Raw genomic sequence first — 15,760 nt, forward strand, 5'->3', positions numbered from 1 at the left:
TTTTTGTCTTCAGGTTTATTTTGTCTGATATTGGTATAGCCTTTCTAGCTCTCTTTTGGTTACTGGATGCATGGTGTATCTTTTCCCATCTTTTTTACTTCAATCTATTTATGTCTTTGCATCTGAAGTGTGTCCCTGGTAGACCCCATATAGCTGGATCATTTTAAAATCCATTCTGCTAGTTAATGTAATTATTAATAAGGTAGGATTTATATCTGCTACTTTTCTATTTGTTTTCTATATGTTGTCTCTTTTTTGTTATTTTATTCTTTCATTATTGCTGTCTTTTGTGTTAAGTAGATATTTTCTAGTGTACTAGTTTAATTTCCCTTATTGTTTCTTTTAGGATATACACATTTTTAGTTATTTCCTTAGTGGTTGCCCTGGGGATTACAACTAACATATTAATTTATAATAATCTAGATTAGTGTGAATTTAATTACAATAGCATACAAAATCTTTGCCCCTGTATAACCTCATCCTCCTTCCTTTTGTACTGTTATCATCACATAAATCACATTTTAAACATTATATGCCCGTCAACAAAGATTTATGATTATTGCTTCATGCAACTGTCTTTAAAACAAGACAGGAGAAAGAAAGAGTTACAAACAGAAAATACACATCTACTGTCTTTTATATTTTCCTATGTGGTGACCTCTACGTGTGCTCTTTATTCTTTCATTTCAGCCTGAAGGACTACCTTTGGTATTTCTGGAGGGTAGGTCTGCTAGTGACCAATTCTCTCGGTCTTTATTTATCTGGGAATGTCTTAAATTTCTTCTTCATATTTGAAGGATTTTTGCAGCATATAGAATTCATTTGGGAAATGGTTGTCTGGTTTGAGAATTGGGTGTTCTGGCATTCAGTTCTTATGGTTTTGGCTATAGCTAACAGAAAACGCTGTCTGAGGCTGGCCAGAACTATAAGGAGAGCAACACTCTCACAAAACAAGAAACCCAGTGGCAGAGGAGTGTGGACGTCACTGCTGCTCACCAGTTTAACCAGTTCGTCTCCTCCAGACAATCAACAAGATTGTGCTTCTTTGCTCCCTTGAAGTTGAGTATGGCCATAAGACTGACTTGGACCTGTGAAATGTGAGTGGAAGTGACATGTGCACAGAATATCCACTATGCCATGCCCCAGCTTCCCCCTCTTTTTTTGCAGTGATCACTGACAACATTCTAGAGGGTGGTGTTCCTTGGATGAGGAGGATGAGGAGCTGGGCCCTCAGATGGACATCTCACATGAGCGATAAAGAAACATTTGTTGCTTTAAGCTCTGGGAGTTGTTAGGTACAGCAGCATAATCTTGCCTATCCTGAGTAGTACCAGGAGCCCCAAGCACAGTATGCCTGGCTTTGGATCCACATCTTGCTGATTCTCCGGGCTGGCTTCATGAAGTGATGGAGGCATTTTTGAGGATCTGGCCAATCCTGCCAGCCTCCCCAGGACTAGTTTGTGTCCTTGTACTATATCTAGGTTGAGAGAACTATGAAAAGCATTGCCATATGTTATAATAAAAATGCTTAAAACATAGGGAAACATTATCCTACTTTAAGTAAAAATAACTACTTTTCGCTTTTTCAGCTAATTCATTCGCAGATTCTTTCCATTTCTTCATTACTAGGAGTAGATTATCTCCACTGTGGCCTTTGTAAGGACATTTCTCAGAGTCTAAAACATGGAGGAAACAAAACTAATATTTTGCTCCATTCTGATGTGAAATATCTTATTAAACATATGCTGGGAATGTCGTGGCAGTTTCTTAAAGAACTTAACTTATGCTTGTTTTTAGCCTATACTATATCCAGGACAGTGATGCGGGAATTTAAATAAATGCGTGTAGGATGTCCTGGTATCCCGAAGTGCTCCAAATGTTTGCAAACTCAGTTAATCAATCAATCAACTGCCAGGTTTTAAATCACTAACACGACACTTATAATTTATTTCTCTCTTAAAACATTTTCTTTTCCTACTTATTGGGTGTATATGTACCCCATAACTTTGAAAATCATGCAGTATTTTGTGTTTTAGTTTTCTTTGGCTTAGAAATAAAATGGAATTGAAAATTATGCAAAAACTGCTTAAAGAGTCCAATGCTTCGAATATTTTCTAAGTGCCTTGAGGTTTCTTTTATGGCTTTTACTGTTCATTTCTTACGGCATCTGACACATAATGATTTGTTGTTTTAAGACTAATCATTTTTATAGGCTTTACCATGGATGTGTCTCTGATGGCACAAAACTGAAGATAGCAGATAGCGAAAGTTGAAGAAAAATGTTGACAGTTAACCACACTCTGGATATAATGCAATTACTGCCATCAGCAGGTGGCAAATTTGCTACTACTGTGAAGTTTTACAAGTCAGCTGTGCCCTTGGAAACATGGGGCAAAATTGTAGCAGTGCCCCTGCTGACTGACTGAGACACACGACTGAATCTAGGCACAGAGACCACTCAGGTTACACAGGGAGGCATCATTTCCAAAGCCAATTTGATGACCATAGAGTTGAAAACATGATAATTGGAACTGAATATAAATAAAACCCTAGCATCTAACACAGCACTGTCCAATAGAAATATAATACAAACCACATACGAAATGTAAAATTTTCCAGTAGCCACGTTAAAAAAAGGAAACAGAAGCAGGTGCAATTATAATATTAATAGCATATTTTATTTAACCCAATATATCCACAATATTATCATTTCAACATGTAACCATTTTGAAAAAGTGATAATAAGATGTTTTAAATTCTTTTTTCGCATATTAAGTCTTTGGAATCCAGTGTTTCCAGCACACATCTCAGTTTCGACGAGCCACATTTCAAGTGCTCGTAGCTACGTCTGACTCACGGCACTGGATGAGTCAGACCGACACAGCCTTAGAGGGACCCGAGGTGAGTGAGATGACACCCACAGGGAACACCATAGTTAGCAGGGAACGTGACTAGTTATTTGCTGATGATGTTTAGAAGCTACAGTCCCCAAATCGTAGGTATAGGACTTTCACATAGTGCCTTTAAAGTATATTTTTAATGATGTACTTATAAGAATTATTTAATTTTCATAACAAGATACTTTCTTTGCAAACTTACTCTGATTGCTGGATGTAGAACAAAATTATGTTTAATAAAAGTCAAAGTGAGATCTAATTCATGTCCTGGAGGGGGAGTTATAACTGTACATTTTAATCTATTCTGTGTCTTACTACTTCAGAAGTAGTCTCAATTTTCTGTTAAAATCTGACTCAGAAATATTGTCCTCCTTAGTTCGGTTTCAGCTGTCAGTTTAGACTAAAAGTTAGTTAGAGCTGAGCTTTCCACTCTTCCACCAACTCTCTAGGAGCTGTAGGTCTCTATGGTGTTGGAGTGGAGCCCATTCCGTGTGACCAGCACTGTAGGGGGAAAGGAGCATGGGATAAGCTCATCATCTAGTTTTTTGGATCCAGCTCACGTTAATGGTTTGGTTAATTTATGCAGACTCCTTTGAAGTCACAAATCCCACAGGTGACTCTTACACTTGCCCTCAGTGTCTCCACTCATTGGCATTCCTTGACCAGGAGGGATCTGTTCCCCACGTCATGCCTTCTTCCTTTGATTACTTCTTGAGCAACTCCTCCCACTATCTTTGCTTACCGAGGTGACTCTGCTGCAGCTGCTGTTCTGTAAGAGTCAGACATTTCTGATCCACTAGTTCCCTCATCTCAGTGTGTACTTCGAAGGAAGTCAGCCTGTCAGAATGGGGCCATCCATCTCCCTAGAGGAGCAGGGAGCTCCACTAAGACGGGAGCCCCACCCCTGGCCATCTCCGTGCTTGTGACAGGAACTCCCCCTGTGAGAGTTTCAATTTGCTCATGAGTACAGTGAGAGGCTTGGACCAGATTTCTAAGTTGCTTCCAGCTCGAATGATAGATAAATCATTAAAAGGGTGAGAATTTTAAATTCTGATGCAGCCAGCTATTTCTTCTAGTAAGGAAGGTCATTTCACTCTAGGATACAACCCACTAACATTATGTTAATCTGATCACGTGGAAACTGCCTAGAAACTCTCCATGCTGTGACATTTGATGAACTGGGTGTAGGTTTTGTGGGAATGCAGTACATCATGTGTATAGTAGCCTATAAATGTCCATATCAGCAATTATAGAACTTCCGCTATATTTCAGTAAAAGAAGGAAAACTGTTTATATAATTTTTAAAATTTTTTCTCTATTTTTTAAAAATTAGGTTTTTTTCTTCTTATTTAAAAAAATTGTCATTATATACATTTGAGACTGATAAAAGAATCTGTGTAGCATATGTGTAATTTATGAGACGAACACTGTGAGCCCGACATTCAGCTTTAAAGTTGGAGCACTGCCCACACAATCGTGTCTGCCTGCTTTTTCCTCCCCACACCCATCGACCACTTTTCCAACACGACTGCCTTCTACTCTGAATTTTATGTTTATCATTCATCTGTTTTTGAAATATATGATTTTATCACATATGTGTGATTCCTAAGGAATATGTTGTTTAGTTGTACTTGTTTTTGAAGTTTACATGATCATATAAAAACTATGTTGTTGATGACATTTTTTCTCACTCAATATAATGTCCCTAGTATTCATCTTGGCTAAGTTTAGCTGTGTACTTCGTTCATTTTCATATTGGCTTAAAAATCTATTGTGACAGCAAAACACAGTTTATTCAGCTATTCTCCCATGGACGGAAGCGTTTGGGAGAATATTCAACTTTATAAGATACTGATAATTATCTTCCTAGGTGTTGGTAGCATTTAAGCTTGCTGAGCTGCACTTGTTATTATCAGACTTCTCCCCATTTATATCATTGATATAACAAATGATATATTTGATATAATAATTGTATATAATAAATTCATATATAATTTATTATATCATTTATTTATATCATCGTAAATATTTTCTCCCAGTTTGTGCCTTGCCTTTTAAATTTCTTTACGGTGTCTTTGGACAAAGAGAAGCTTGTAACTTTAGTGCTGTTAGATTTATTAATCATTTCTCTTATGATTAGTGCTTTTAGGAATTCCTTTCCTGCCTTGAAATGATAAGAAATATTCTTACATTTTTTAAAAAAAATTTAAAGTTCCACCTTTAACCATGGTTTACGTTCTTAAAGCATGTGGAATTTATTTTGGCCTAAAGTGTGTGGTATAGATCCATTTTCTTCTTTTTTTTACCCCACATGGATAAAACACTTTCCTGCACTTTTTATAAAATAGTCCTTCTCTCTCCTAGAGATTTGTGATGTCATCATTGTTCTTCCCATTGCTCTGTGTCTGGAAGCTCTGCTGCGTTCCACTAATAAAGTTCTCTATCCCCACGTGAATACCCAGCTTTTCTCATATGGTTTAGAATCGGCTTGTCAAGTTTTTAAAAAATCATTTTTGGTTTTTGATAGGTTCTAGATTTTGATAGAAATATTATTGAATCTATAGCTCCATTTGCAGAAAGGGGGCTTCCTTATGATAACGAATCTTTCTAACACTGAACATGGTAGCTCTATCCACTTATTTAGGTCTCATTAATATTTTCCAATAATGTTATAATTTCCTCCATAAAGGTCTTGCACATCTTTTTTTAGTTTTATTCCTAAGTACCCTACAGTTCTGTTACAATGGTAAAAAAATTACGTTTTCTGTTTGTTAATAGATTTTGTATATTGAGCTTATATTCAGTTACTCTGAAAAATTCTCTTTAATTCTAATAAATAATACGTACATCATTTTGAGTTTTCTCATAAACAAGTACATCATCTATAAATAATGACAATTTTGTTTCCTCTCTTTCCAATTTTTATACCTGTTCTTTCTCTTTCTTATCTTACTACTCTGGCTAGGCTCTCCAGTGTAAGACTGAGTAGAGTATCATAGAACATCTTTGTCTTGTTTCTGATTTTAAGAAGAATTCTTTTAAAATTTCATCATGAATATGATTTTGGGTAGATAACTTTATAAGTTTGGATTTTGCATAGATAACTTTATAAGTTTTAAAAATGTCTCTCCTGGGGCTGGCCCCATGGCTGAGTGATTAAGTTCGTGCACTCAACTTTGGCAATCTGGGGCTAATTGGTTCAGATCCTGGGTGTGGACTTACATACCACTCATCAAGCCATGCTGTGGTGGCGTCCCACATAGAAGAACTAGAGGGGTCCGCAGCTAGGATATGCAACTGTGGACTGGGGCTTTGGGGAGGAAGAAAAAGAAGTCTCTCCTTATTTTGATAAAAGTTTTTTTTCTTTAATCATAAAGAGATGTTGAATTTTATAAAATGCTTTTCTTCTGCGTTATTTGAAATGATCTTTTTTTTTTTATAGCTTTTATTGGTTAATGCAGTATGTGATATTTACATGTATTTAGATAATCTGGGTAAATTATAGAACTGTTAATATACCACTTTTCTTGAAACCTACTTCTTTTCTGGTCCAAATCTTTCCATAACAGTGGGCCCGAGATTCAGATTTCAGTATGAAAGTAGTTGAAAAGTAATGGGTAAACCAATCACACTTCCCTTTAGTTTACTATGGTTCCCTTACTAACATCAAACCATTGTTGCATTTCTGGGATAAACGTAAGTTAGTTGTTCCTTGTTTCTAATATTTGCAAATTTGTTCATGAATGAGATGTTCACGGTCATGAATGAGACTGACCTGTAATTTTCCTCTCTTATACAGTTCTTTCAGGTTTGGGGATGAGTGTGATAGAAGCTTCATAGAATGGGTTGGAATTCTTCATTGACTTCCTCTTTTTTATTTTTTTTTGACTCCCTGAAAGAATTTGCATAAGTTTGGAACACTCTCTGTTTTGAAAGTTTAGTAGAATTTGTCTGTAAAATCTTCAGGTCTTGGTATTTTCTTTGTGGAAAGATGTTTATCTTCCAATTGAATTTATGTAAGATTATAGGAATTTCTTTTTAGCCTGTTTTGATAAGTGTATATTTTTCTGGGCATTTGTTCACTTGGTCTGTGTCATGATAGTCCTCCTATGTTCACAGATGGGGGGTTACCTGAAGCTTTCCTCATGCGCTTGTAAGTTTTAATGTAGGAGCGCTTCAGGCTCCTTATCATCGTTTACACACAACATCTGTTCACGTCTGGTCAGCTAGACAGTTTGTCAACTTGTTAATTCAAGTGCAGTTCAGCCCAGTGTCCTCTCAACTAATTTTTCTGAGAGTTTTTTTCTTGTCTCCTCAAAGCTGATTGCCTCAGATCTTTAATTAGAGTACGTGAGGTATTTAGCCGCCTCACCCCACCTCGATGGACAGTGAGTATAACTGACAGCTTGATGACTTAGCATCATAGAATATCCACTGTGATGATCTTGAATTTGGATTATATGCCATGGTACTGCAGCTCTAAAAGGTATTTAGAAAGGAGAAGAACAAACAATAACAAACCTTAATTTAAAAACTTTTTCTCTCTTCTTAATATTTTGTCTTCTAAAATTTAAATGTGTAGGAATAAACAGCATCCTTTTAAGTGTGAAACTCCTGGATAATCTAGGTTTCCACAAGGAATATGTAGGGAATGAAGTAACTCTTACATTTGTCAAGAGAACAGATTATAGTTCCACAATAAGTAATTATTTGATTTGTTCACAGCATTAAAGACATTTGTTAAGCGCGTTCAAGGCCAAGTGTAGTTACACATGGTGGTGCTCACCTTATGAGTGCATTAAGAGTGCAATAATACCTTATAACTCAATTTTTCATGAAGTGTTAAACTGCCACTTGAAACATGGAACATACTGATATCCTGAAAATATTTTGCAGGAAGAAGCTATTTGTTTAGATTCTGAGGTAGACGAACATGTTCGCTGGTTCCAGCAAGAATATGTGAAAACAGAAAAGGATTGGAGAGAAATCGATAAGAGGATGAGCCAGACTTTGGATCTAAGAAGAAAGCTGATTGGGAGCAGAACGCCTCTGCAGGATGTTCTTACGATGTTTCCTTTCTTGAAGTGCCCTTATCAGGTATTTTTATTCCCTTATAATACTCTCTGATTATAGTGTACAAATTGATTTTCCTCTTTCCTCCTGGCGTGGTAACAGGACTATGTAGCAAGATGATGGGTGTGAATCTCGGTTGGGTGTGTGGGGCCCCAAGGACTGCAAATAGGACCATTTAGTAAGAATTTCTGGAAGCATATTCTGATAACACACACTGGCTGCCTTCAGATTTAAAGCGTTCCCTGTCATTGGACATACTGTGGAGGCTGGGGGACGACTACTTTAGGATATTTTGCCAGTGTGAATCATTTTCCCATTGTATGCATTTAGACCATCAAGATAGTTTATTAAGGAACTGTTAGTATGCAACATTACTCAAAATCTATTTCCATTATGATCACAGATCATTTCATAAAGTGGTCTTAAAATATATGAATTTTGGTGGGTAAATCAAATACCCTGCCTTTACTTAAGCTGGCCATTAACGGGTCCTATCACAATTTTAGAGTAATTTTAGCTGTAGTGTATAATGAAAGATCCTCAGAGTTTTTCCCTGAGAACACATTTCATGGAAGAATTCTGTGGGTGCAATTAAGAAAATCAAAAACGAAGAGTTTTACATATGCTGCTTCTTCCCTTAAAAAACTGAAATAAGAATTTGCCTGCATGTTTTATTTTACTAAAATGTCAATATCAAACATGTGAACTTACCATGTAGCAGGCATGTTCTAGCACATTGCATGGATTAATCTTGTCAGCAACCCTCCCTGGCTTATTGCTTGCACCAGTTCCCTTAATCTTTGGATTGCTGGGAACAGTAAAAGCCAGTAGCCCCTGGCTATTAGAAGAGTATGCCAGATTGACATACCTACAAAATATAGTTTTAAAGCAAAAACCTGTCAAAGCGATAGTCTATAAACTCTTGAAATGTAGGGAGCATGTTTTAGACATCCTAGTAGTTCCCAAAGTGCGAGCAGAGTGCTGTGTGTGAAATACAAATGAAATGCTGATTTTTTTTGAATGCTGAGTGAGTTCGTGGATGGCTGGTGTCTTGGTCTGCTTGGGATGCTGTAACAAAAATGCCATAGACTGGGTGGCTCATAAACAACAGAAATTTATTTCTCGAAGTTCTGGAAGCTGGGAAGTCCAAGATCAAGGCACTGGCAGATTCGGTGTCTGGTGAGGGGCCACTTCCTTGGTCATGAATGGCACTTTCTAGCTGTAACTTTCCATAGCTGAAGGTGCCAAGCTGGCACTCTTGGGTCTTTTGTATAGGGGCATTAATCCCATCCATGAGGACTCTGCTGTCAGGACCTAACCACTTTGAGAAGGCGCCACCTCCTAATATCACATTGGGCATTAGGTTTCAACATATGAATTTTTGGGGGACACAAACTTTCAGTCCATAGCAGTTGGTAAGGCTGCTCTGTCACTGATGTTGCAGCCTAAGGGTCTTCACTGGAGTGCAGCCTACAAAGGTTTAGTGATTAAAGTCGATGGGCCTTTCAGTGGCATTTCAAAGAACCATAGATGATAGTGAGTCTGAGGTCCAGCACAGCCTGAGTGAGGTGCAGAGAGGAGCTTTCAGACCTAAGGCTGCCATCTCTCATGTTTTGTCTACTTCTCTGTCTTTTTTCCCCATTCCCTCGGGTATTTTCCCCTTTATATCCAAAATATGGATTGGGGTATGACTTTTGTAATGACTGTACTTACTGAATAAAGTTGTCTATTTCTTGTTTTGAACATGAGAGTTAAACATTTTAGATTTCTTTGGGAAGTACCTCCCTAACTCAGCCTCGTGTAGCTAGCTAGAATTTACAATTTATAAAACCCTTGTTGTGCTTCCTAAAATAAAAGCAAGCTTGACCTTACTTACAAATACTCAGTTAACAAACAATCCTTGTAGTAGGCCAGCTGCCCGTGCTCCAAAACACCCCCACCACTTGTTGCTATACCATTGTGAAAACACTCCAAGCTTAGGGAGCCTGAGGACACAGGTGTGGCAACAGAGAGGCAGCCCGTGTGGAAGCTGGTCCCAGGAGTTTACACGAACCCTCCATCACCACCTACACTCATCAAGCTCCTCCTCTCAAAAAGCTTTCTCTCAACAGATAATTTAAAAATTAAAAATTTAAAAAACTGTCCTTTATTAGACTATCCGAAATATTATCAACTAGGAATTTGTGACTGGAATCTTTTAGATGTGGCACAAGACAAGAAGGAGGGAGTTGAGGAGGGGAAAATATCAAACACAAATTTAAACAATTCCCCAAATTTTCCAATAAACCCTTTGAGATGCTAGTTTTCACCTTACCGAGAAACTATTTCAACAATCATTCAAAACTTAAGTGAAGTATGTAAGAATCACCAGCTAATACGATAAAGTCTGAAAGGAAAACGAAATCAAGGAATCTGAGTTTTGCTTTTGGCCATGGTGGAGTAACTGGTACTGGGCTTGCCTTCCCACCATTAACATGGATACATCTTGGAAGAAACATATGAGGCAACTGTGTCCGGGCATTGGATGGTAGGCATCACAGGACTCTGATCCTTATAAAAAAGGAACACATAGGATGTGCCCCAGCTTTCTACCCGAGGGTTACTTTCTAGATCATGGCACAGAAAGGTGGAAGCCAAGCAGAACATGGTGGTCTCTCTGAGCTGAACAGGAAGAGAGTAGAGTTTGGGAATGATGAAGCAGTTGGTATTTTCAGGACACGGTACTAGAGGAAAGGTTGAGGGAGACAGAATTCTACATAGGATCCCCCAGAGGTCCTTGGCTGAAAGCTAGTCCTCACGGGACGAGATCCTGCAAAGCCATAAAGACAGAGGCTGCGACAGAACTGAAAGTTGATATCAGAGGCCACACAGTGTTGAAAAATAAGACTTCTGGCCAATCAGAGTGGAGAGACCTTGCTGAGCACCTTGGGTGTCCATCTGAGATGCCAGAAAGTCAAGACCTTATGTCCTAGACTTGACTCAGGGGCATTCCCTAGGACTAAGGACAAAAACCAAAGTAGATCTGTCCAAACAATGATAAAGTCAAGTCTGGCAGGACCAGAAGGACTGACCAGTGATTTGACTGCCTTCCACAGCACATTTAACACCCTTTAAAGAAATACAGTCTAATCCAGACTCCAACTAGTGGGTCACTAGGGGTAATACTGAGCGGTGCCACTCTGGTTTCCGCTCCTCGATTCCTGGACCCAGGAATCTTGGCTGTGGGAGGAACAGCACCATATATTGGATGCTAATTTAGAGCATATACAGCCTTGTGGAGACTCTCTCCCCAGCCCTACAAGGAATTACTAGCTAACTAGTGCTCTGAGTCTTCAAAAGGCCATTCCACTGTTCTATCAAGCCAGCTGCCTCAGTGGGGTGGGGAACACAGTAAGACCAGTGAATTCCATGTATCATTACTGTGAGGCATCTCAACAGAGAAGTAGAATACATATAAAAAAGAACCAATTTGAAATTCAGAAGTGAAAAGAACATTTATCTAGAACAAAAACATCACTGGATAGGGAAATGCATACTGAGAAATGCAAAGAAAAGGTCTGTGAACTTGAAGATAGAGAGATCAACAGAAACTATCCAAGCTGAATAACAAAAAGGAGGATTAAGATTAGTAACCTCTGGGACAAAACCTGGGGTTGTGGAGAGAGGGGTTTTCTGTGGCTGGACATTCACAGCTAGGAGTTTGGCTACATGAGGTATGGGGAAAGTTTGTGCAAATAAGTAAATAAACTGAGGATAATGGGAGCAAGTTTCCTCACTGTTGAAAAGTTAGAATGTACAGAAAGGGAGGTTAGAATAAGCCCTGTGTTGTTGGGCTGGAATTGAAGGTATCAGTGTAAACTCATGGCATTTAATATTTATATAGATATATAAACAGATATAGATGTGTGTGTACAAATATACGCTTCCCAGCTTTGTTCTGTAAGAAATCCTAAAGCAATAACACCTCTGTAACAAGGAGCACATCTAGGGCTGAAATCTTGCTTTCTAAATACCATTCTCCATTAAAACAAACAAGAAGTCTTGGAGAAACAGCTGATTCCAGGGCTGGGGCAGAAAAAAGACAAGATGAGCCTGAGATAGCGTGGTGCCAGAAATTAAGGAAGTGCTCACAGACTAATAGGCTATGTCAAGAGGATACAAGAATCAGCTTGAAGCAGTTACCACTGGCCAAATCTGGACAATCTGAGCATTAACATAAATATTTATATTAATATAATTATATTTATAATATATTAATATAAGTATAATAATACTTAAAATTAATAAATATAAAGTAAGGAACAGATTTATAACCATTTGAGTAAGATAGGAATTTATTAGTCTGTAGTGATATGAATAAACTAATAAATGTGGGAGAAGAGTAAGCTCTCTCCTACAGTAGAAAGCCAACTAATAAATTTAGAAAGAATGATGGAATTAGAAAATCACTATTTGGCAACTATCATAGTAATCTTTGATTCAGGCAAGAATCATCAATGGATGCCAAATCTCATGGATGAAAGTTACAGGAGGAGCAAGATATTTACATAAACGCGAAGTCTTTCTCCATAAAATATTTACAACTATTAATAAGTACAACCTATATATTAACTTTACAGTGAAGAAACCTGAAGATTCCACCTTAACCAAGTGATAAAAGTTAGTATCTTTAATAATGGGGTCAATTACCATCTTCCTGATGTAGTGAGAGGGGCTAGCATTCTTGCTAAAAATGCATAAATCATGAAGAAACATCTTACAAACCTAGAATGAGGGATATTCCACAAAGGGATTGGCCTCTACTTTTCAAAAATGTCAAGGAATATAAGATAGAACCACAAAGATGTTTCAGACAGAAGGAGACCAGAGGCATGAGACCTAAATCTCACATGTGTTCCTGCATTAGATCCTGGACTTACAAAGAGCATGACAGGAACAACGGGCGAGCTTGAATCGGGTCGGTGGAGTAGATTTTCCTGATTTCATCAGTTATGCTGTGGTTATGTAGGAGCGTGTCCCTGTACTTAGGAAACACGCAATGACGAGTTAAGGGGAAGGGGGCATCATGTTTACTTTCTTTCAAATGGATCACAATTATTAGCATAGGGGAAGTTGCACGAAGGGCATTCGTGATCACTACTATTTCTGCAACTTTAATGTAAACTTGAAATTATTTCAAAATAAAAGGTTAAAAAACATTTCTAGCCTATGTGCCCAGGGAAGCGGAGGAATATTCATCTTCTTCTTGCTTTACTTCACAACTCCCTTCTGAAGAAGCCCCTTTTAGGGTATTAATCTAGATTAGTGGTCCACTGAGGGCTTCCTGCTAACAGAGCCGCTATACCTTCATGAGAATGTGCATTCCAGTTTTCTGATAACTTTTGGACCTAATATTTGGGCAATTTATGATCTACCAAAATATCCAAGGAACCATGAGACCCAGAGGGTAGTATCTAACAGTTCTTTCCAGAGTTTTAGGGAAAGCAATGACTACATTAATTCTTACTAGTGTGAGTGATGAATAGTCTTAGAAGGTCACTCTGTCCAAAAAAGTGGGGGGCAGGACAGCGGGGGTGGAATTCTTTGAGGGGAAGAACTTAGGCAGTGGCAGGAAGTGCTTTGACCTTGACGTCAAATCTCCTACCCGTATACTGTTTTTGACTCTTATTTTTGTCTGACCTTACAGAATCTGTAAAGCTCTCTACTCTCCCCTTAGGATATTATTATTAGTTATTTTTCAAGGTTTGCCTCCTAAAACCTAACAGTTTTCTTTTTTGCCTCTGGTTGGACACCAGAGGCAAAAAAACTGTAACACTGGAGTTTACCCAAAGAAATGTAAGATCCTAGAATCTTAGCTGGGTAACCCAAATAGCCAAAATGCACATATATACTTTGGAACCCTCACTTAGTTGAATCTGCAGCCAGAGTTTTAATTCTATGGGCTTAGAAGTTTGCCATGTCCATTCTTTATCTCTTCCTGTTCGCTTTCGGCTTCCGTTCTTCTCTTCTCCTCTGTCTTTATTTCTCCTCTAAAGCTACTCAAACGTCTAGTATATATTTTAAACTAGCATTCAAAGCTTAGTATAATCCTAAACAGTTATTTGCTTCCTTACATTCTATGCATTAGCTTTTCTTGTGATCTGAATTGTTTTTCTCCTTTTTTCAGATGTTCAGAGAATTCCAACTTCTTACAAGGACAGATATCTATAAGAAAACAAGGCACATTTTGGAGTCCTATTCAGAAAATATACTGACCTCTTTTTCAGTGGTGGACAATCCAATCTATATCGCATTGCAAGAAAAAATGAAACAGCACACAGATGAAGACATGTTGAAACGTGAGTAACCCAGAGGGGTGGGGTGATCTGGTCTCAGTTATCTGTATAATTCAGGATAATTAGGAAAGTTCTGTTTTGGTAATAAGTAAAATTTAGTGAAACAACGTGAGCAAAAGAAAAAAGCATTTCTCAAATAGGAGGAGTTGAGATATAGATTTAAAAAATGCACTCAAAATTGTAAAATTATATTTAGGGAACGAGTAATCTGTTAATTTCATAATATGAGGTACAAGGTAAAGCATGGTAAAATCATCCTGGCTGATGGATGTCACCGTCTTCTGGAGGCTGTGATCTGGAGGGCCGAACATGAGATCTTGAATGTTTATTAGAAGGGGATGTTGGTTGAAAATGGTTGCAAAGCACTGATCTAAGAGGGGTAGCTTCTCTGTAGAAGGTAACGATTTTAAAAAAAAATCCAGAAGTTTTAATACTGGCTTTGCTTACAATAAGTGGGAAAAGCTTATTTTTACCTGGACTGTGAGCGTGTTTGCTTTGACAGATATGAAGATGACAGCCACATGTTTACTCCTACCAGACGTTTTTGGGGATGACCCCAGCCTTTTTGTCATTGTGAATGAGAAGGTATGCAGTGTATCAATGATCATTGGTTTGACATTTCACACCCTCACATAATTTATTTGAAAGCAGGACACTGGTCTATTTTGAAATGTTTTGTCATATTTACAAATATGCTAAACAATGCAACAGCTCATTTATTATAGTATCATGGCTAAACTGAGGCACCTTTTATTATTTAGCTATTTTACACATCACAAAGTGGTGACTCTGTTAAATATCTTTTTTTCAGGTGCAAGTGTCCACGCCTGTGTTAGAAGTTAAGAACCCTTTCAACATCGATGTCTGTGAATTTTCTTTGTATTTAGAAAAAGAGAGACTCGTGAAGATGGATGACTGTGTTACGGCCTTGGCTGTTCTCATAGCCGCCTTTCGTGTATTTGGGATTGAGTGTCCAAGAAGACTGTCCCAAACCCTCAACTTCCTAGAGACACTGATTTTTGATATGCACAGTCCCTATTTTCCTTCTGTGAATGAACAGGAAAAGGAAGTAGGATTTCAATACCCAGTCGCTTAATGATCATGCCAAATGTTATATCTGAATTGATCTCTGGGACAGCTGAACTTTATACAAAGTTGTTCTGATTCAGGGTTGTGGTAATGGGTGGGGATTAGAAAATCATCTAGTCTCAAAGGTGTGAGTGAATTTTAATGCCTTCTCTCTTTACACTTAGATTCACTTAAGTTCACTTTACACTTAAGTTCTTTGTGAAATTCTGTAATAAACTACTACTTAAAGAGCTGTTTATTTTTGAGTTCTAAGAAATTCCATGGTGCAAGTTACACTTTCAAGGGTGCATTAGTTTTTAAAAGACACTACGCTTCAGATTTGTCCAAATCCTTTGGATTAGGATATGACTTTGCACTTAACTCAAT

The 15,760-nt window shown here is 37.9% G+C and overlaps 1 protein-coding gene across 1 annotated transcript in view; it reads left to right on the forward strand.

The window, feature by feature from the left end:
• The window catches only part of SAMD3 (sterile alpha motif domain containing 3), a 49,880-nt gene extending 34,449 nt beyond the window's left edge, over nt 1–15,431 (forward strand). Inside the window, exons 7-10 of the mRNA XM_046677671.1 lie at nt 7,794–7,994; nt 14,137–14,308; nt 14,808–14,890; nt 15,117–15,431. Coding sequence (XP_046533627.1) covers nt 7,794–7,994; nt 14,137–14,308; nt 14,808–14,890; nt 15,117–15,401 — 741 coding nt within the window. The 3' untranslated portion in view covers nt 15,402–15,431. The remainder of the gene's footprint in view (nt 1–7,793; nt 7,995–14,136; nt 14,309–14,807; nt 14,891–15,116) is intronic.
• The last annotated feature ends 329 nt before the right edge of the window (nt 15,432–15,760 follow it).

This window comes from Equus quagga, chromosome 11, assembly GCF_021613505.1.
Source record: "Equus quagga isolate Etosha38 chromosome 11, UCLA_HA_Equagga_1.0, whole genome shotgun sequence".
Classification (NCBI taxonomy): domain Eukaryota; kingdom Metazoa; phylum Chordata; class Mammalia; order Perissodactyla; family Equidae; genus Equus; species Equus quagga.